At 42.9% G+C, this 22,804-nt stretch overlaps 1 protein-coding gene across 1 annotated transcript; it reads left to right on the top strand.

Annotated features, from left to right (window-relative positions):
* The first annotated feature begins 2,688 nt into the window (after nt 1-2,688).
* Nucleotides 2,689-19,680, top strand: LOC107160364 (zinc finger protein 709-like). The gene is made up of 5 exons (XM_015507042.2): nt 2,689-2,872; nt 5,534-5,586; nt 15,740-15,866; nt 16,298-16,358; nt 16,916-19,680. The coding sequence occupies exons 1-5, from the start codon at nt 2,692-2,694 to the stop codon at nt 18,714-18,716; spliced, it is 2,223 nt and encodes a 740-aa protein (XP_015362528.1). The 5' UTR covers nt 2,689-2,691; the 3' UTR covers nt 18,717-19,680.
* Nucleotides 19,681-22,804: the final 3,124 nt, after the last annotated feature.

The raw sequence follows: 22,804 nt of genomic DNA, 5'->3' as shown, positions 1-22,804 counted from the left end.
CTCTTCATGCTGCCTCAATTGTGTGGAAGGCCTCATACCTGTAACATCACCATGGGGTGGGAAAGAGCTCCATGGTTCAGAGCTGCTCCAGACACAGGCTCCACTGAGGGTGACATGAGCGATGACTTGGCTCTGTCCATCTGCCCACCCCTGGGGTACACAGCCTAAGTTGGTGTGGAGAGGGACTTTGCCACATCCTGTCTAGCTTGATTCCATGGGCACTTTAGTTCAAAGAGTTGTGGGGTGAAAATCCCTGCCATTGTCCTTGGGTGCACAGGAGGCCTGGGAGGAGTGTCCCTGGCTCTGGCTCCAGCTTGCTCCCTGGTGATAGAGGAAAGACCTGGCTGTCTTCCCATCCCCAGGCATGCCAGCTAGGACATACCACAGTAGCAATAGAGGGGACCCTGAAATCTCCATGAGAACAAGCCCACATCAGCCTGCTGGAGGAAGGCGCACCACAGGGAGGAAAGTGGAGGTGCCCCAGTACACAGCCAGCTCACCCCCAGAAGCAGAGCTGTCTGGTCAGCCATCCTAATGCTCACTTGAAGGAGCCCAGCTGAGCCTACCTGGAATTGCTGGCCAGCTCGTTCATAAACTAATTTTATGGAGTGATTTGTTTTGCAGCAGTAGGTAAGAAATACATAAAGAAATACATGCAGGTAAATTGAAAGTTTCTCTGATATGCAGGAGCTAATTAAAAATAAGAGAGGAGGGGTGGTAAAAAAAAAAAGAAGAGAGAAAAAAACACAGGAGAGGAAATCTCAACAAAAGTAGAGGAAAGATGAGTACACTAGACAAAGGGGACAGAGGAGGAGGAAGAAGGGATGGGAAAAGGAAGGAGCAGTGGAAGGGATCTGACAGAATTTTCCTATATGCCTGGTCGGGGCATGGTGGATCCTGGCATCAGGCATATCCACAGGACACTAATGATTTTTAAAAAACTACACTGTAGATGAACTGAAGAGATCAGTGGAGTGNTTGGTGGAGTGGAGGGAGGGGGAGTGGGGGGCAGGGGGAAGTGCTGGGGACTGAACTGGTATAGGTTGATTTCATATCTTTATGAACACGTCAGGGCATATCCTGGTATTGTATATAACTAAAAGAATAAATGTTTTAAAAAACAGAGAGGAGTGCCAGGGACCAAAGATAAACCCCAAAGGCAAGCTCACAGGACATACTTCCTCCAGCAGGCCCTGCCTGTTTACAGGTACCATCCAGTATAGTGGTTCTTTAAAATGATTAATCCATCAAGTGGATGAACCCACTGATGAAGTTACAACTCTCATAAAATAATCATTTTGATAGGAGGCAGACAGATGTGAGTGGTGGAAACATGAGGTCAAGTGAATAATTCTCTAAAGTGGGCCCACTGTCCTGCCCCTCCTCATGCTTTATTTTCCAAGAAGTATTCATACACACTACTGCCTGGCCTCATATGTCACATTCTCCTCAACAAACTACCTGTTATCTGCAGGAGAAATGCAGGCCCAGAATAATGTCAATAAGATGAACCCAAGTTACTCTGAGGGGGGACTTTTGTGACACTTTCCCAGATCAGATCCTAAAGCTCAGAGAGATACGGCTCATTCTCCCTAACTATAAAATTTGTAAGAACAGGTTCCAATCAGAACCAGTCACGTGGACCAAAGTGACCTAGCACTGTCAAGACAGCAGGGAGCAAAAGTCTGATGTCATTTTATTGTCAGTCAAAAGTCAATATGTGTAACTTTGGAACTCTCCAGGAACTTCCCTGGGACCCCAATAAAACTGGAGGACTGGAAGTGCACACCATCCCTCTCCTGAGAGGTCCCCCTCTCTCGAGAATGTCCCCTTTCTCCTTCCTATCCCTTCTAATAAACTCATGCCTATAATTCTGAGAACTTGCCTGAGAACTTTGTTTTTCTAAAGAATTGGGGTCTGAAAGGGGGGGTCACACTGCCTCAGTTTCCTAGAAGGCCTCAGGCCTATAAAAATGTCACCTCCGAATGTTCCTGATGGGTGTCACATGTGAGCTTCTGGGGAACATCTCGTGTGCAATCCATAACAACACGGAAGGTGGCGTATTCTGGACTGAAACGTACTGGAAGATCAGAATGCAGAGTAAATGTGAGAGCGGTCTCCTCGATAATACCCACTAGTAAAAACCTACTGTATTGGGTTGATCACATGTAAAAAAAAACAAAAAACAAAAAACACTGCACACATTCGTTGAGTAATTTATAATCAACTTCACCTGCTTGAACTTGGTCCCTGTGGCTTCCAGACCTGTGAACTAAGCTCGCGGCACCCATCAGGTCGCCACCGCAGGCTGCTGCCCTAGAAGCCGGGCTCCCTTGAGCGTCCAAGCGGTCACAACAGTAGAGGTCAGGAAGGGTGCGCTCTGAACTGCTAAGGCAAAGCTCATGTCGCTTCAGGCAGGAGCAGCACATCTCTTCCTCTGCTTTGCTCCGTTCGTGACAACCATTTCTAAACTATCTTCTGCCAGCTTCACAGCGAACACGTCCCCACAGGGTCAGGTCTCAGCGCAACCGCGAGGGTGAACCTGAAAAGAGATGGGTCAATACACTTGTCACTCTGGCCTCTGGCAGCCAGGGATTGGATGAGCTTAGCTGTCACTCACAACGGGGGCGTTGCCTAGGTATTGTCCATCAGGGCGCTGGGGCGGAACTGTCCAGTCCAGCACGCGAACGGATGGCAAGGGCGGGCTTCCGCAGTCTCGCGGGCTTTTCTTCCTCGTCCGCGGAGCTCCTTCCTCGCAGGCCCGCGTCCTCTGCTCCGGAAGCTCGGGAGGCTCTGCGCGGCCTGTGTCTCCCCGCTCGGGTTTCTAAAGATTCCTCGGGAGGACAGCGAATCACTCCGCAGACCAGAGACGGTGGGTGTGCGGTCAAGACTGGCGGACCCGATCAGCGCCCGGCGTGGGGCCCGGCGTGAGGTTCAGCTGCGGAGCGTGGGGCGGAGTCCGGGCTGGTGGGTGGCTCAGGGCCCTGTCCTCTGGGGCCGCGAGTGGGCTGGCGCGGGTCCCCGTTGGCGAGTGGCGCTGTCCCCTGTCCCCTGGGACCGCGGAGTGGGCTAAGCGGCAGCGGGACCCTGGAGTCCAGTCCTCTCCCTTTGACAACCTCCGACCTCCGTGGGTCATCTGGGCAGTTCCCGCAGCCGGCGGCTCCCAGGCACGCAGCGGCGGTGGTCGGTGGGAGGAACGCGCTTGTCCGCGCGCCCCGTTCCCCGTGCGCAAGAAGCGGGTCCCAAATGCATTGCCATTCTAGAGCCTGGCTCCTCCTAGGGCGGCAGCTGTGCCTTCCCGCGTTCCCAGACGCCGCCGACTGCACCCTCTGGCGCGCACTTTCTGGACCGTCCGTTCTTAAGGCGACTTGCAGGTGACAGTGATTTAGTTGTTGTAGTTTCACCAAGTAATGGACGGCCTTTTTTGTTTTTTTTTTTTACGTGGGTGAACATTTCTTTCCTAGGAGTGGAAAGCAGAGAGGAATGACCTGAACTTGAGATTAAGAAGCACTTATGACTCTTTATCTTCTCTAAGGACAGGTGCCTCATAAATGCCTTTGGGCACAGGTGTCTTTTGGCCACTTTACAGGATCCTGTGTCCCGAGCCACTGTCCTGTTCTTTCATGGGGGTTGTCACAGGGTGTCCACAGCTGCCCCATGTCCTGCAAGATGCAGGGAATTTCAGGCCCTGGTCAGCTCCTCCTAGAGGACAGTTTGAGGTGTGGAGTGCAGCTTCTGAAGGGAGAAGCTGGAGGCCCTGGGGCTGAGGAATCTCCTGGAGAGGGACACTGTCTCCCCATAAGACCTGTTCCATTCTGTTTTTTTTTTTTTTTTTTTAAGCCAGGTATTGAACCCAGGGGCACTTAATCTGTGAGCCACATCCACAGCCTTTTTTAAATATTTGGAGACAGAGTCTCAGTTGCTGCTTAGGGCATCCCTAAGATGCTAAGGCTGGCTTTGAACTCACAATCCTCCTGCCTCAGCCTCCTGAGCTGCTGGGATTACAAGCATGTGCCACTGCACCCTGTGACCTTGTCCATTCTTAGGGACCCACTGGTCAGACAGTGGGATGCTGGTATGAAGGGAGAGGGACAGACATGATTCCTGTCCTCTGGATTCTCTCAGAGTCATGAAGGGACAACAAGGATTCCAAAGCAGGGAAAACTGACCCCAGCAGTGTGGAGCAAAAACCTATAAACTTTTGGCCCAGCCTGTAATCCCAGCAAGCTTGGGAAGCTTAGGCAGGAGGATCGCAGTTTTGAAACCTGCTTTAGCAACACCCTGTCTCAAAATAAAAAATAAAATGAGCTGCAGATGAGGCTCAGTGATAACAGCGACCACTACCACCCAAGAAACTACAAAGGCAACCTGAAGGGGTGGGAGGATGTGCCTGGTGACAGCTGGGCTGACCTGAAGCTGGAGTCTGACAGGTCAGTGTCCAGGCAGGGAAGCCCTTCCCTGGGTTTGCTGCCTTGGAAAGACTTGCTCACTTCAGTTACTCATTAGCTGCAAAATGCCATTTATTAGTAGACCTAAAAAAGATGAGAAAATATTTCCAGAGGGCAAGAAAGAAGGGTAATTCAGAAGAATAAGAAAAAGAAATATTTGGTCTAATATTCTGTCAATTAAAGATTCTCATATACTGTTTCCTCCCTCACACTGAGTTTATTGCTTTTTATTTTTTTTTTTTGTACCAGGGGTTGAACTTAGGGGTATGTGGAACCAGTCAGCTCTGCAAGCACCCACAGCTCCTGCAGAAAGGGCTGCTTTCCTAGGGAGGGGCAAACAGGGTCAGGGAGAAGCTGGAGGGGAGGGCAGCGAGGAGGGGGCCAGGTCAGATCCCAGGTCAGAGAGTGTTTCCCCAGAAGTCAGCCTGTTCTCAAGAGGCACCAGGAAGAAGGGTTCTATGTTATTTCTAGCACCAGTGGGTCAGAGTCCAGGGTCCTGGAGGAAGGAGGGAAACTTGAGTTAAGTTTGAGTACCAAGTATTTGTTCTGATTCCTGAAGAGAAAACTGTTCCCCTAATTGCTTATGAGGGGAAAAAAAAGAGGGGAGGGATTTTCAGTATCAGAAGGTGTCTGCCATGAGTTAAAAAGATGGCAGTCGGCTGCCTTGGACACCAAGGCTGTAATTCCTCACATATGCTTGTGACTCTGTGCCCAGAGGTGCAGAAGAACTTCGGGGCCTGCTTTGGAAAGCCAGGACTCAGCTCTGCTTAAGTGGAAGTGTCCCCTGGTGGGGCAGGTCCCCTTGCAGGGAGGAAACCCTGCCTGAAAAGGGCCGTAGCCAAAACCCTGTCCTTCTGGCCTCATTTATCCAGGAGCCTGATACATCTCCTGTCACTCGGGCCCCAAAGTGTGCGTATGTGGGCTGGGACAAGAGAGGGGTCTTCTGGAGCAGGTGGCCTTCTGTGTTCTCAGAGGCCTTCATCTCTCATCCTCTGCAGCTCAGAATCCATCTCCAGGACTGTGTCTTCTCTGCTGTGTGAGGCCCAAGTGGCTCTGGCTCAGGTCTATCTCTTTTTGACCTCCAGGTGCTATGAGGTCCACAGGAAGGAAGTCAGGACTCTCCAGAAGGCAGGAAATGGTGAGTGTGTGGGGCCAGGACGGCTCAGGGAGGTGGGCTGTTTAGAACTGGTGGTAACCAACTGTGGCTGGATTCTGGCCTCCCACTGTCAACTCCAGAGTCAGTCAGCCCAGACCTGAGTCAGATGCTGCTACAGCTCAGCCCTTGATGCCTTCAGGACATGGTGTGGGCTAGTGCAGGTGGGTTCCCAGTGTGCTGCCTGGTCTGCAGCCACTTTGGCAGAACACTCTCTGTGCAGCTTGATGCCAGCCCAGCCCCTCAGTGTGCATTGAAGACAGGTGGGCCTCAGGGGATCCTGCCTCAGGTGTGGGGCTCCTGTGTAGAGGGTGCTGATCTGAGGAGTCCATGTCCGTACTCTTCACTAGGAGTCAATTTGCCCCCATCTCCCACACCTAATCCCTGCTAGGGCTTTTAATTGATCCTTATAATACCTACTTTCTCCTCACATTTCCAGACTCAACTTCCTGATCCAGTTCAGAGCATTATCCACTCTTTGCTCCTCACACTGCATTCAGTGGGCACAGCATCAAATATTTGTTTCTGTTTGTGAACATTTGCCAAGTGGTGAAAGCACAGGACAGTCACCGGAACTCCATTGTTGCAACTCTTGCTATTTATTTCTGGGTGTGTGTGGGGATACTAGGGATTGAACTCAGGGACACTCAACAGCTGACCTATATCCCAGTTCTATTTTGTATTTTTATTAGAGACTGGGTCTCACTGAGTTGCTTAGTGCCTCACCAGTTGCTGAGGCTGGCTCTGAACTTGCGATCTTCCTGTCTGGGATTACAGGAGTGCACCACCAGCTAGCCCCACTGTCACAACCCTTTGGGTCTGTCTTTCTTTACCTTGCCCAGGCACAGAGGCTTAATGCCTTAGGGTAAAAGTTCCCTTTCAACTCTTCACAAGGTCCTGTGTACTAGGCCACTGCCCTTTCATGGGGCTGCCCCAAGGTGCCTATAGCTGACCTTTGTCCTGCAGGGTACAGGCAATTTCAGGGTCAACTCCTCCTAGAGAACAGCCTGAGATGTGGGTTGCAGCTTCTCAGGGGAGAAGCTGGAGGCCCTGGGGCTGAGGAATCTCCTGGAATAGGCCTCATCTAGATAGCTGCCTCCTAGGGACACTGTCTCCCTCAAGCCCTGTTCCCATTCCTTGGAGACAGGTGGACAGTGAGCCTGTGGATGCTGGTGCTGAGGGGCCAGGTCAGCAGTGATTCCTGCCCTTGCATTCTCTCACAGTTGTATAGGAGGAAAACTCTCCCAGAGCATAAGGACCACCCACCCCAGTGCAGTGCTGTGCAAACCTGAAAGCCTCGTAGACTGGAGTCATGGTCTAGGTCTCCTGGGAGGGTGATCATGGAGTGTTTCAGTGAGCAAGACCAGGTGGGACTTTACCCGCCCCTTGAGCCTGACACATCTATGCTCCCTCAGCACCAGCCCTTTCTGTGTTTTTCACTTTGAAATGATCTTCCCCCTTATTTAAGACCCAGTTTTAAATGTAGAATGTGTTTATTCAGAGCTCAGCAAAGTAAACTATTCTAAAAGACATAAAAAGAAGATTTAAAAAAAAAAGATAGGTTTTTTTGTGTGTGTGTGTTTGATAAAAATTCTTATTTACCTTTCTGCTTCCTCTTTCCACATGTAGAAAGTTTGTGAGACCTCACCTTTTTTTTATAATTTGATTTCAAATGCAGTTATGTGTCTTAGGATCAAGAACGCTACTAGAGAAAAGAAATATAAAAAAAAATCTGTCATTGTTGCTGTAGAAAATGATTGCATTTCCACAAAAGTTGTGGTAGATAAATTTGGACTACAAAGATTCGTGAGAATATTGGTTCCTTTGTATAAAGAAGAACTCCTTACAGTGGACAGCTCCATTTTGCTTCCTGTTTTTTGAACTTGGAAGATACAATAAATTTTATGGGACAAACATGGCAATTACAAATCGATTCAGTATCATGGAAATTGTTATTAAATGAAAATCTGTTGTGTGAACAGAACAGATTTTCATGAGATTACTAATAATTCATGAGCATCTTTTATGATCTCATCTAATTCCAGGTCCCTCCCAGATTCCCCTTCCTAATGCCACCCACTGGGAGTTCACCTTGTACCTTGTGAATTTGGGGTTTACATGGCCCTTCAGTCTATAATACTATCAGATATTGTTTTCTACAAGCTGTTGGAGACTCCTGGACATTTTGGCTACTCTTAAATGTTTGTCTACTATTTCTACTTGTAGAAATAGTTTTCTGAAGTTCCTCAACAAACCAATCCTGGTCTTGGACTTCACAGAATTTAAGAAATGAAATTAAAGAAACAATCGAGCTGCTTCACTGCAATTTGATCAAAGTACATGCAATTCATTTATCCTTTTTATATTGATGCTTATTTTGCAATTTTGCCAGGGTGCTGAATCCACTCATCTATGGTCCACGCAGGTTCCCTGGTCTGGCTGCCAGAAACTGTTCACATCACAGCATATCATATAGGCTACACCTTGAGGAATGAGTTGGAAGTGTTACCTGCTTCCTTTTAGAGGGGATTAAGGGTAGTTTTCATTTCCTCCTTAGTGTGGTGCAGAATCCACCATGACGTCACTGAGCCATGCCTTTCCTCTGATGATGGTTATTATCATTTCATTAGCCTGTCCATGTTGTGTGTTCCTCCTCTGGTGTGAGTTGTGGTAGATTGTTTTCCTCCTGGAGTTGGTCCCGTTCATCTGAGTTCTCAAATTGGGTCCAGACAGTTATTCATAATATTCCTTTATGGTTTTTTTACTCTCTGTAGGATGAATAATGGTATCTTTCATTTCTGCTGAGTAAGTTTTGTGTCTCTTTTCTTAACTTAGCTGTGGTGTATCTGTTACAAGTATGTCCACAAAGAGCCTGCTTTTGAGTTGATTCTCTATTGATTTCCTCATCACAGTTTCATTGGTGTCTTTAATTATATGATAGCATCAGATGTAGGTTCTCCTTGGTGTTCATTCTTTAGTTCCTGAAGTGGAGGGATGAAGGGTTGATTTTAGTTCTTCTTTTGTAATATAATCCTTCAGCTCCTCTAATTCCCCCTAAGCCTTGCCTGTGCTCTCTTCCACAAAGTTTCCTAAGATGCAGTTTCAGTTTTTTCTTCCTTTGAAATATTCAGACTGATCCTGAGACACCCTTGACCCATGTGCTGTTTAGAACTTTGGGATTTAACCTGCAGATATCTGGAGGTCACCCAGTTGTGTTTCTGTTACTGACGCCATGGTAATTCCGGTGTTCCTGGTGCCATGTTGGGATTTGGTAGCCTTCTGCACTAACGCCTGTCATGGCTGAAGGTGGCTGGTCGTGGAGACTTCCCTGTGATGTTGAGAAGGATGTGTGCTGGGCTGCTGTTGGCTAAGTGCCCTAGAGGTACCTGTGGTGGGTGTGCTGTTGAGCTAGACTGACACCACGACAGCTCTTCTGTGTGCTCCAGCTGTCACTCACTGTCAGGCGATTGCTGCTGACTCCTTCTGTCACTGGATTTCACTGCGTGTTCATGTGAGTCTCTCAGTTATTCATCAGGTGTTTTGACCTGTTGTAGGTCGTGCATCTTAAAGATTCAGGCAGTTGGTTTTAAGTCTTGTTAGTGACTCTAGTGTTCATGTTTTCTTTTTTTTTTTAAGCTTTTTTTAAAATTATAGGTGAACACAATGTCTTTATTTTATTTGTTTATTTTTTTTTAATGTGGTGCTGAGGTTTGAACCCAGTGCCTCACCCATGCCAGGCAAGTGCTCTACCACTGAGCCACAACCTTAGCCCTGTCCATGTTTTCTTAATAGTGGTTTAATTCAAGCATTTTTCCATTGATGAGATGTATATTCCTATTTCTGTATATTCCTATTTCTGTGTATTCTTTATTTTGTTGCTTTTGAGAAGTGGGTATTTGAATATTACAATGGATTCCTCTGAAATCAGTTTCTCCCTCTATTCAGAGTTTGCTTTTGTTGAAGGCTGTAGCCATTGTGTGTAGTGACTTTCCAAAGTATTTTTGGAGGCAAGAGTTTAGTTGCTCAGTGTACTCAGAGGGTCTCTCTTAGCTTGTGTTGAGCTTGAGTTTTAATGGAGTTCCATGAGGAAATAGCTGGAAAGAAAACAAGAAACAGCAAGAGCTCAGCTCCTCCAGGGCCTGTGGATAGTGGAGCTGGGGCTGCTGCTTTAACACATGGTAGTGTTGTTTATACCCCTCCAGCCTCAGTTCTCTGCAGACCTGAGCCTGGAGAGCAACCAGTGCTGGGCATGTCGGTCTTTCTTGGTCCTCTCTGAAAGGATTCTTCCTGGCCTGCATGGGCTATCTCAGTTCCCTAGAATACCTGGGTGCCGTGAACACTCTCATTTTTTTTATATTCTAGGAATTGAACCCAGGGGTGCTGTGTCACTGAGCTACATCCCCAGGTCCTTTAATTTTTAATTTTGAGACAGGTTACCTAGGGTAGACTAGAACATGTCATCCTCTCACCTCAGCCTGCTAAATTCCTGGGATTTGAGCCATACCCTACTGTGCCCACCCGAATATTGTAATATCTGAGAAAAATGTTTATTGGACCTTTTTTTTGCCAGGTTCACGTTGTGATTGTTTTGTATAAACATCCATCCAGATGCAGGATTTTTTTTACTTAAAACATGTTTAAGCAATTCCCAATAATTTTTTACACCTGTTGTCTTCTGACTTAGACACAGCAGTCAGAGGCTTTTTTCAGAGTCAGATAGCTCTAGATCCCCTGTGATGTCCAACTGCAGTGATTCACAGGTTAAGTCCTTGGTTACTGGCATCAATGACAGGAGCCCACACTGAGCGCTCAGGCTACTGTATGGAGGATGGTGCTGAGTTTCATGGTTTGCAGCAAGGACAGTGAAACCTCTGCAAGGCCGCCAGCCATGTTTCCCTGAAGCTGCATCATGCAGTTAGGTGAAATTTGAGGCTGCTCCAACATCATGATGGTTCTGCTTGTATTTCTAAGTTTCTGTGTGGAGCAGCTCACTCTGCTGTTTCCTTGACCTCTTGCTCCCTGGAGTTGTTGTGATTCCTCATCTACATGGGGTTCCTGGTGCCATTACTGCACCTTGGTTACTGTTAACTTGAAGCAAGTATTTTTTTACTCATAAAGTGCTAGTCAAATTGCTGCTCTGTTTTTCAGAGTTGTGTGGTATTCTGGATCCCTTGCAATGTTGTATGATATTTTCAGTTTCTACAGTGAAATCGTGTACTGCTGTTGTAAGTTTTGCAGCACAGGATTTTATGTGGATCTACAGTGTGAACTCATTTGGGTTATCCCAACTGTGGGGAATGGCTTGGGATCCAGGAGCCAGCACTGTGATACATGAGATATGGTTGATCACTTCAGCCTGTGAAAGTTGAGGGGTCATGGGCCTGCCAGGAGGTTTGTGTGAGACCTGTGTGTATTTGTGTGTGTCTTAGAGCCCTGGGACTTATCAAGTGTGGATCTATGCCCATATTGCATGCTTTCTGGTAGGAACAGCAGTGAAGAAACACCATCATGTGTTCCTGGCCCCTTGCAGTAGAGACTTTAGGGAGCAGAAAGCTAGAAATACAAGTCAAACAGGTACCACTGCCAGGTAGTCCTTATTGATGGGAAACGAGATGGTGAAGGGTGCAGAGGCTGCACTGTCTCCTCCCATCTTGGTGCCTGTTCTCTCTGCAGGTGATAGTCTGAGTCTGAGTTGCCTATGCCCACCTCCATCTGCTTGGTGAAGTCCTTGATTTTGTCCCACTGTCTGGGGCTACATAAGTTGGCTGAAGTCTGGAACACAAAGATTTTTTTCCTGGCTTCCCGTAGCACACCTCTTGCTGTGTTGTCTGGAAGTGGTGAGAGCAGGCATCCTTGACTTGTTTTTGTTGTCATGGAGACAGCCGTTCATCCTTCAGTGTAGCCTTCAGTGTAGGTTTTGTAGATCTCTGGCACTTTCTAAGGTGTTTCATTTTATTACAGTTAGGTTTGCATCCTTATGTCAGAAGGAGTTGAGCTTTGTCAGCTGGTTTTTCTTCATTCTTTCAAGTTTTCAACTCCTTTCCAGATGCACAATGTGCAGGTATTTTCTACAGTTCCTTCCAGTGCCATTTCACCTGTTGACGGTGTCCTATGAAGGACAACATTTTCCTTTCTAATGCTGATTCACTTTTAAGTTGCACATGTGGATGAGGTGCAGTGAGCTGGTTATATACCTGTTTCGTTGCATCTTAATCAGATCAGGGCACTAGCTCTTCCATTCCTAACATTTATCATTTCTTAGGGTCAGTGGACTGCTCCCCAGCTTTATTATGAAAACCACAGTGACATGTTGTGCACTATGGCCACCTACTCTGCTGGAGAGCAGAAGTGCTGGCTCCTCCTGAGTGGACTCTGGTACCTGATACCCAGCCTCCTCACCCAGCCCTGCTGTCCCCTCTCCTCTCTCCTCCTCATCTTTGGTGAATACCCTTGTACTTTCTGTGAAGCCAACTTGGAGCTTTGCTGTGTAAGAACACACAGTCGGTGTCTCTCTCTCTTCCTGACTTATTTCACTTAGGATGGTATTCAATAGTCCTGGCTTCGTTGCTGCAAATGAAAGGCCTAAAAGCTATTTTTGGTGAAATTAGGTTTATCTATTATTCTCATGAATCAAATGGATGGTACTATATCCCAGAAACCATCCCCAAATCCAGTGTTGTGAGACATGTGGTCTGCATTTTCTTCTAAGAATTGGTGAGGTTCACATCTTACTTCAGGACTTTGGTCCCCATGGATCTCATGTATGCGTGTGCTGTGAGGGGAGCATCTGACTTTAGGTGCTGCCATGAACATCCAGTTTCCCAGCCATTCATTCTCCAGAGATCCTGGTCCCCTGGAATGACCCTGGCCCCTTGAGAGACATCATTTCCTTCTGTGTATCTGCATGGTCCTGGGTCCCCCTGTCCTCCTTCACTGCTCTGTGTGTCTGCCTTTAAACTAGTTCTACACTCCCTTTGTTACTCCTTTAAAGCAGGTTTTGAAATCACTTTACACTTTATTTTTCTTCTTCCATTGTTGAGTTTCTTTCAATTCCACGTGAATCTTAGAATAGTACTTCTTATTTTGTATAAAAATGTCATTGATAATATGAAAGGCAGTGAATTGACCTATGGTTGATTTTTAGGCAGATTTATAATTCTTTGAGCTCAAAAATGCTAGATATTTTTATGTGTGTCATTTCTTTCAGAAATATTTTGTAGTTTTTGTAAAGTCTTCTTGGTAATTTCTAAATACTTTTACTCTTGATCTTCTGTGATGGCTTTCAGGTTGCTCGTGTTTTAGTGGATGTAAGTGTGTTGTGTTTATTGTGGTGGTGTACAGCTTGGCTTTATTTTTTAGTTCCAGGCATTTGCGTTTTCTTCTTCAGCGCATGCACAGTTTAGAATTTTCTACTTAACGAGATCATTTCATGGCTTTGTTTCTAAGAGCCTCAGCCCTTCCTCCTCCCTGACCTAGGCAGGAAGATTAGGGGGAGCTGGGCTCAGTGTTTCTTTTTCCCCACAAGTTTTTGCAGATAATGTCTTGGGTGACTCAGCCTTGGAGAAGTAGTTTCCTTTGAATGTAGGCTCAGGAAGATAGAGTTCTCTGGGTGTGCTGGAAATGGCTCCTTTTCCTCCCTGTGCTGGCAGCAAAGGGCAGTTTTTTGTGATCTTGACTGTGTGAGCCTGGCAGCAGTTCAGGAGGTAAGATGTTGTGAATTTGTGAGGACCCCTAAGAATACACAGAAAAAGTCTCTGGGCTGCAGGTCATGGTAAATTTCAGGTGTGAGGAAATACCACTAGAGGGGCAGGCGTCCTGCTCTCCCCACTGCCCACATCCTGACTGAGGGGCGCTGGGCCTGCAGTGGGTGTCAGTGCTCATCTGCTTGGCCTTCTCCTGGGCTTCTCTTCACCCAGAGGTGGTCCTTTCTCCATAGGCAGCTTTCACCTTCTGTCCCACGTCTGGCTATTTCCCATTTGAGTCATATGTTGATTATTCTCACTCTGGGCCCTGGTGTGTGTGTGCACGTGCTCCATCTCTCCGTGTCTCTGTCTCTGTCTCTCTCTCTCTCTGTCTCTCCTCTACTTAGGGGCGCTTAACCACTGAGCCACATCCCCAGCTTCTTCTAATATTTTATTTAGAGCCAGGTTGTTGCCCATTTGCTCGGGGCTTTGCTACGTTGCTGAGGCTGGCTTTGATCCTGCATTTGATTGTCCTGCCTCAGCCCCCTGAGCCGCGTGCTCGGCACCCTAACTCTCTGTGTCGCATATTGTAGGTGTCTCCCCTCTTGCAGGTGTTTTCATCTTTTTATTCCTCTAATTTTAATGTTTGAATTTCTCATTCTTCATTATTGCTTACTCTTGTTATGTGAAAATGTTTTCCCTATTCCTCTAGGAAAATATTTCCTGTAAGCTTCTGAAAGTGTTTTAGTTTTGTATTTCACATCAGAATCTGTAATGAATTTATATTTTGTCTATGGAATGGAGGGAAGTAATGCATTTTTTAAAAATTAGATACCAGTTTGTCTTGACTCATCTTCTGAATTGCTTGTGAATGTCTCCACTTGTATACCTTACCTGTTATGTTATTACTCATCTATATGAATTCCAAGGCACTGATTTTTTTTTCTTTTGTTCTCTCGGTTTATTGCTCTGCTAATTCTATGCTGTTTCCAATAGTATATCTTAGATGTTCTTTATTTATAGTCACAATGTTTAAGTGACACCAGACTATAAATAAAGAACATCTAAGATATACTATTGGAAATAGCATAAGATTAGCAGAGAGATAATTAGATAATTAATCAGAAGAAATTATCAACTTAAAAATCCATTTTCTTTCTCACCATTGCACAAACACCAAAGTGTGTTTACACAGTCCTAGAAGGAATAGCCTATTACAGACCTAGGCTAAGTGGAGACGGTGCTTCCCAGGTACAGCCTTGCACAGCATCTTTCGTTACAAGATACCAAAGGTGATCGTGCAGTATGTTTGTTTGTACCACCATCACTATAAACACATCAGTTATCTCTTTACTATGGATAACCATGCATATGTAGCATTATTAACCCCAAATGTCTTTGACCAAAACATAGTCATGTGGCACATGAGTGTATATTGGAAAAGCCAACAGTCTGCTGTCTACCACAGTTGGATAGGTGTTACACATTTCTTATTTTCATTTGGCTTGGAAAAGTACTTTCTGGTGATTACTAGAAATTCTGTTTGTTAAATGTCAGTAAAAGTATTTGACACTTATCCAACTGTATCTTGATATTAATCAGAATAAATTATCAAATTGTTTATTTATCACTGTTGTTGCTTACTAGTTGATTAAATTTGATGTTGAGTAAAGCACCTTAAATTCTACTTATTCTTTTGCTGTAGTCACACAGGATGAGCTCAATCCCCAGTTACCATATTGTGAGTACCTGGATGAAATGTGGTCTACTAGGGCAGTTCCTAGACTCTTTGCTGAGAGGATTCTGTTTTGGTAGGAAGGATTTTGAATTTTTCAAGTTCTAACATAATATTGGAGCAAAATAATAGAATTTCCAAAGGAAAGCAAAGTTTCATTAAATACACTCTTACACTGTGATTCAGCCTTACTGCTTAGTTCGTTGGGATCCCTCTCCATCCTTAGTTCCCCTTCCAGCAAAGATGCAACTTTTGTCAGTAGGCATTTCTTACAGTAGGTACTGTCAGGACTAATATTAACTCTCTTCTGCACATGAGGTAGTATGGCTTCATTATATCGCTCAGTTGGTAGAATTTTTGCCTGGCATGCATAGTGACCTGGGTTCAATCCCCAGCACCCCCAAAAAAGGAAAAAAAAATGATGTGCAGACATGCACCCTTTGAAGACATTATGGGTGACCCAGGAGCATACCTTACTCTTTGTTCTCCACAACAAGAAGAGTATTTTTGCTCTGCTCTTAATTTTCTAAGTACTTTCATTCTTATATAAGAATTATTCTGTTTGAAGACTGAGTACGGATAGAGAATACAAGTTTTGATGACCAAGTAATGAAAGAGATATTGGAGGCCACAAAATCATATGAACATCTTGCATGTAGAGAGTAGATTCTTCATGCTGTCAATCTCTCCTGGCCTGCACTGTACTTTTGTAATATTTTAGACCTCAGTGGCCTTTGAGGATGTGGCTGTTAACTTCACCCAGGAAGAGTGGGCTTTGTTGGATCCTTCCCAGAAGAATCTCCACAGGGATGTGATGCAGGAAGTCCTTAGAAATCTGGCTTCTATAGGTAAGAATGATAACATTTATTTACATAATCAGATGCAGATTATGTGGACTTTTATTTTTCTTCTCACAAGCTAAGAATGTGTACTTTACTCTGGGAGCAAATGAGGCCAGATGTCATTGCACTTAGCAGTATGATTCCTATGATTTAGTCTTTTTTTTTTTTCTTTTTTCTTTTTTTGTGCGTACTGGGAATTGAACTCCGGGGGCTCGACCAGTGAGCCACAGTCCTGGCCCTATTTTGTACTTTATTTACAGAAAGGGTCTCACTGAGTTGCTAAGTGCCTTGCTTCTGCTGAGGCTGGCTTTGAACTTGTGATTCTCCTGCCTCAGCCTCCCATGCCACTGGGATTACAGGTGTGCACCACTGCTGGGGTTGTAATTTATTCTTAAACTACATTAATTCATAATGATTATTCTGGGCCAACATTTTAGGAAACAAATGGGTGGACCGGAACGTTGAAGAACAGAACACAATTCCTGGGAGAGATCTAAGGTAATTTATGCTCCCAAGAGGAAGCAGAATCCCTTAAGGGAACTGTGCATGTCTTATAACTTAAAGAACTAGCTAACAAATCAGATAAACGCAAATGAAATATTTTTATTCCTGGAAATTTTGTATTGGAAATGTGAATTTTAAGGAATAGGATTGAATTTTAGTATGTTCAATATAATTGATATGCTGCCAGTACTATTTGCTGCATTTGTGATACTACTCTTTCAGTTCTACCTGTGGGGAATCAGGGTTGCAGACTAATCAGTGCATTTACCTTCAAAGTTTAGACATGACTGTAAATCTGGACTCCCTGATGTTAGTAATGATATACTTCTAAGGCTTATTAATAAATACAAAAGAAATAAAGAGCCAACCCTTAATATTGCTTGTAACTTTTTATAGAAATCATTGTAGGCTCTGGAAAATTAAAATTAGGTACTCAGTGTGGAAAAACCTTCAGTGAGATTTCAAATTTACTTTAAAAAAGGATATTCCTACTAGAGTAAGTCCATGTGAAAGCAACTGTGTAGACACATCTTCCTGTTACTTTTTAATAGCCATATCATACCATCTGAGAATGAGGAGAGTAGAAGGAAGCCATCTGAACTTAAACAGAAGAGAAAATCTTTAACTTCTCTCACGAGTATTCAAAGACAAGTAGCAGTGCACACCGTAAGTGGACCTTATAAATGTTTGACATGCGGAAAAGAGTTCAGTTGTTCCAGGTCTTTTCGAAAACATGGACAGTCTCACTCAGGAGAGAAACCATATGGATGTGAACAATGTGGGAAAGCCTTCTCTTGTTACTTTTTCCTTCAAACACATGAACGAACTCATACTGGAGAGAAGCCCTATGAATGTAAACAATGTGGGAAAGCCTTCACTAGTTCCTCTTACCTTCCAGTACATGAAAGAACCCATACAGGAGAGAAGCCCTATGAATGTAAACAGTGTGGGAAAGCCTTCATAAGTTCTGCTTACCTTCAAATACATAAACGGATTCATACAGGAGAGAAGCCCTATGAATGTAAACAATGTGGGAAAGCTTTTAATAAGTACAGTAATCTTCACACACATGAACAAACTCATACAGGAGAGAAGCCCTATCAGTGTAAACAGTGTGGGAAAGCCTTCACTAGTTCCAATTACCTTCTATTACATGAAAGAACTCATACAGGAGAGAAGCCCTATCACTGTAAACAATGTGGGAAAGCCTTCACCAAGTCCAGTCACCTCCACACACATGAGCGAACTCATACTGGAGAGAAGCCCTATCAATGTAAACAATGTGGGAAAGCCTTTGCTACATCCACTCACCTCCACACACATGAACGAACTCATACTGGAGAGAAGCCCTATCAGTGTAAACAGTGTGGTAAAACCTTCACTAGTTCCAATTACCTTCCAGTACACGAACGAACTCACACTGGAGAGAAGCCTTATGAATGCAAGGAGTGTGGTAAAGTTTTCATTAGTTCCGCTTACCTTCAAATACATGAGCGAACTCATACTGGAGAGAAGCCCTATCAATGTAAACAGTGTGGCAAAGCCTTCAATACAGTTGGTCATCTTCATAAACATGAACGAACTCATACTGGGGAGAAACCCTTTGAGTGTAAACAATGTGGAAAATCCTTTACTAGTTCTTCTTACCTTCAAATACATCAACGAATTCATACTGGAGAGAAGCCCTATGAATGTAAACAATGTGGGAAAGCCTTCACTACATCCAGTCACCTCCACAAACATCACCGAAGTCATACTGGTGAGAAGCCCTATCAATGTATACAGTGTGGGAAAGCCTTCACTAATTCCACTCACCTTCATGCACATGAGCGAACTCATACTGGAGAGAAGCCCTATCAATGTAAACAATGTGGGAAAGCCTTCATTAGTTCTGCTAACCTTCAAACACATGAACAAACTCATACTGGAGAGAGGCCTTACCAATGTAAGGAATGTGGGAAAGCCTTCAGTAGTTCTGCTTACCTTCAAATACATGAACGAACTCATACTGGAGAGAAGCCCTATGAATGTAAACAATGTGAGAAAACCTTCATTAGTTCTGCTTACCTTCAAAAACATGAACGAATTCACACTGGAGAGAAGCCCTATGAGTGTAAACAGTGTGGGAAAGCCTACACAACATCTAGTCACCTTCACACACATAAACGGACGCATACTGGAGAGAGGCCCTATGAATGTAAACAGTGTGGAAAAGCCTTTGCTAGGTCCACTCACCTTCATACACATGAACGGACTCATACAGGAGAGAAACCCTATCAGTGTAAACACTGTGGAAAAGCTTTCACTAAGTCCAGCAACCTTCACACACATGAACAAACTCACACTGGATAGAAGTTCTGTGAATATAAACAGTGTGGTGAAACCTTCAGTTATTCATCTGCATAGACAACGAATAAACTCATACTGAAGAGAAGTCCTACAAATGAAACTGGTAAAACCTTCAGTAGGCCCATTCACCTTCAAAAATATGAACAAACTCATAAGGGAAAGAAGCCCTGTGTTTGTAAATGGGGTAATAAAGTCTTTATTTCAAAGCATCAACTCATACTAGACGGAAACCCTATTAGAGGAAAGAATGGAAAATGCCTTACATTATTAGTTCCCATTGTACGCATGAAAAAATTTGTGCTGGAGAAAAGGCCTTGAATGCAAAAAAAACGAGTAGCAAATCATTTAATATTTCTAGTCACCTTCAATGACAAGAAAGGACTCACACTACAACAAAACTGAATGAGTATATGTAAGTTCTTAGTTGCCTTCAGAACCATTTTGCTTGCTCTGGCAAATAAACCTCCTGAATGTGTGACATTCCATTTTCCTTCCTATGCATGAAAGTACTCATAATGGAGAAAAAGCCTTGAATGTGAAAAAGGTCTGATTTCCCAGTTTTTTTGAAAGACAAAAGACAAAAAACAAAACAAAACAAAAAACGGTGAAAACCCTATGCAAGTAATGGATCTTATAATGGCATCTGGTGTTCCAGTTTTCTTCATGTTACTCAACCTTCTATTGCTGTGTCAAAACACGAGAAATTCAAGTTAAGGGGAGAAGATTTCCTTTGGCTCACAGATCGCAGGTTTCAGTTCATCTTGGGGTGGCTCTTTGGTTTGGTCCGAGATGACTTAGAACACATTGTTGGAAGAGCAGAGCAGAGCTGCGTATGTAATGGCAGCAGGGAAAAGAGAGAGTGGAGGAGGAGGGCACCAGCAGCCAGATACCCAGTGACTGTTTCTGTTTAAGGTTACTGTTTTCATAAGTTGTCTAAGTGCAATGGTTAAAAAAAAAAATTAGGCAGAAATAAATGTGACACATGCTTATGAATTATGTGATTTATAGGTCATATATATATATATTTATGTATCATAATATATTTCATTTATTTCTGAGTTAAAATACTGAATGTTTAACTGTTATCATGAGGTTGAAATTTATCCATTCTGGTTTTTTGTTTGTTTTGTTGGTTGGTTTGTTTTAATTTTGTGATAACAAAAAAGATTTGAATCTGGGGCTGGGGCTGTAGCTCAACAGTAGCACACTTGCCTGGCATGTGTGAGACACAAGATTTGATTATGAGCACCATAAATAAATAAATAAAATTATAAAGGTTTGCAACAACTACTTAAAATGTTTCTCTTTTTTTTAAAAAAAAAAATTGAATCTATTATTACTTGTGTCTGTTTTCACTTTAAAAATTGTTATGGGAGCGCATAGGGTCCTAGAATTACATATCCTTAAATTTTTGGTATAAGACAAACTTTTAAAGTTTTGCCAATTTCGCAGGTTTTCACTACAAGTGAGAGTTGCTGAGACTTAGAATTTCTAATTGATGTGTATGATTTTCTATACAAATTGTATGAGCATATAAAGTTGTGTTGATGCAACTATTACAAATATGAACAATTTTAAAAAATTCAAAGATTTTATGATATGGATATAAAATTAAAAAAGCAGAAGGAAAAGAGTGAAGTGAGAGGTCTAAAGGAATATGTAACTATGAGCATGTTCTTATAAGATCTATTCATTTGATGAAACAGGTTTTTTTTTTGTTTGTTTGTTTGTTTTTTTGTTTTAAGAAAATTGGGTGGTAGAATCAGATTTCCTCTTAAAGTAGAACTATGGGTCGGGGCTGGAGCTGGAGCGCAGTGGGAAAGCCCTGGCCTGGCACCTGTAAGGCTCCACCATGTGTGGTTCAATCCTCAGCACCACATAAAAATAGATAAAGATACTGTGTGTTCATCTGCAACTAAATAGATACTAAAAACAAAAAAAAATTTAAAAAGTAGGATGGTGGATTATTCCTGAATGAGCTGTGGGCACTACAGGGCAGATCTGCTGGATTAAGCAAGTTATAGATCCAAATAAGTCATAAAACTTTAGAGGAAATTTCGAAGTATTCATGCAACATGAATTTTGTAAAAGGAATTTTCTTAGTAGCCATGTTGACTCTAAGTTAGAGGAAATTATATCTAGATTTTTCTAAAAATTTGAGCATTAATATTTTATATAAATCAGAATGTAATTCACTATACTAAAAATCACATAAGTTTTCTAGACCTAGTGTTAGGGGGAAAAAGGATGGAAGATGTTTTTTAATTTGTATTTTTTTAAATTTCTGAAATTTTTTTTTTGTTTGTTTGTTTTTAAATATTCAACCATGTCCTGGACAGTAGTTTTACAGTTTAGAGTAATATTTTCCTTCAATATAATCTGATTTTTCTTAATGTGTCTGTATTGTTCAGGGTAACTGGACAACTTTATTCGTTTTTGTTGTTGCTGTTGTCTTGCTTTTTGTTTTTGTACCAGGGATTGAACTCTGGGGCACTTGGCCACTGAGCCACTTTCCTGGCCCTATTTTGTATTTTATGTAGAGATAGTAGGTCTCACTGAGTTGCTTAGTGCCTTGCTATTGCTGAAGCTGGCTTTGAACTCATGAAACTCCCGCCTCAGCCTCCCAAGCCACTGGTATTACACGTGTTGCCATCATGTCTGGCCAACTTTGCTTCAATTTTTTCTAAGAGTCACATATGCCCTGTTCAATGCAATGATTTTCTTATGTAACTCATAAACTTGGGCACAAATTCTTCTAGTATCTAATCAAGTTTAAATTACTTAATGTGATTCAGCTTTCAGGTTATCAATGGGCTTCTTGTAAAGAAAATCGCCCATATTGCAGGAAGTGTTTCTGTACCTTTTGTAATTGTCCTAGGAAAACAAAGCTTTTATTTTCTTTCAAAATAATATCTTGTTTGCTTTATTATTTTAATTTCTATTATTTAGCAATATGAGTCTTGAAATAGTTAAATTTAGGGTTTTATTTTCTTTTGCATTTATTTTCTTTTAAAGTTTTTCAGTTGTTACTGCCTTTGAATGAATATGATTTCTCAATGGTTAGTGTTTTAACTACATTTTAAAACTGTTTCAACGTCTTTGGCAGGACTTCCCCAGAATCCAAGTTCTAAATTAAGATTTTTTTTTTTTAACTTAAATTTGGGATATTGCTGAGACCCCTAGATCTTCTCAAATGTTTATTTTATAAAAAAGGGAAATATTAAACTAATCAGGCTAATTTGATGTGTTGAATTGTATATGAACATTTTTCAAATTATATAGTAATCATAAATCCTTTAAAAGTCATATTGATATGGATATGGTGTCAATGTGAGTATGTTGGAGAGTACCTGAAGTTTCTAAATGACTGTTGGTCCTGGCCTGATGTTATTATTTGGAAATGATGCATACAAAGGAAATAATTGAATTGTATCTTAATTATGAAATTTCATCCAATTTTTAACTATATATGTTCTAAGTCATTGTTATAAATAAAGTTGTTATTTTGCTTTGTCTCTATATATAAACTTTGAAATCAGATTCATGGAAATGATTGACAAGTATGCTTTCATACAGGTTTCTGATCATCTTAAGACCCATGGCCTGAAAAAATATTTTCATTACTTTAATAAAGAAACTGAGTAACTAAAATTTTTAGATTAGAAAACAGAACAAGAATTAATTATATGACACCAAATTAACTGATCATTGTATCTATATGAGTTTTATGTGAAACATTATTCTTTATGTAAATGTGTTTGTTTTCAAGATTTAGGAAAACATTTTCTCAGGCTGTCTGGAGTCTGCAGCAATTTGCTGAGTGCTGTGATCTGGGTGTGGAGTAGGCATGTCTCTAAAGGTCCTAGTTTGGCCTCTTGGTCCTGGTGTCGTGACATGGGAGGTGGTGAAACCTTTAGAGGGTCCCAGTGTTGTGATATGGGAGGTGGTGATACCTTTACTAGTTAGAGGTGCTTAGACGTTTGGTGCTGTGCCCTTGCAGGGATTAGGCCTTCCGTGAGGGACCCTGATTCATGCTCATGAGGGGATTGGTACAGGAGCTAGAGCCTGGCTCCCCCCCCCCCCCAATCTGG

Source organism: Marmota marmota, unplaced genomic scaffold, assembly GCF_001458135.2.
Source record: "Marmota marmota marmota unplaced genomic scaffold, marMar, whole genome shotgun sequence".
In the NCBI taxonomy this organism is placed as follows: domain Eukaryota; kingdom Metazoa; phylum Chordata; class Mammalia; order Rodentia; family Sciuridae; genus Marmota; species Marmota marmota.
The sequence above is the reverse complement of the archived record's forward strand: the minus strand, read 5'-3'. Positions and strand labels throughout refer to the sequence as shown.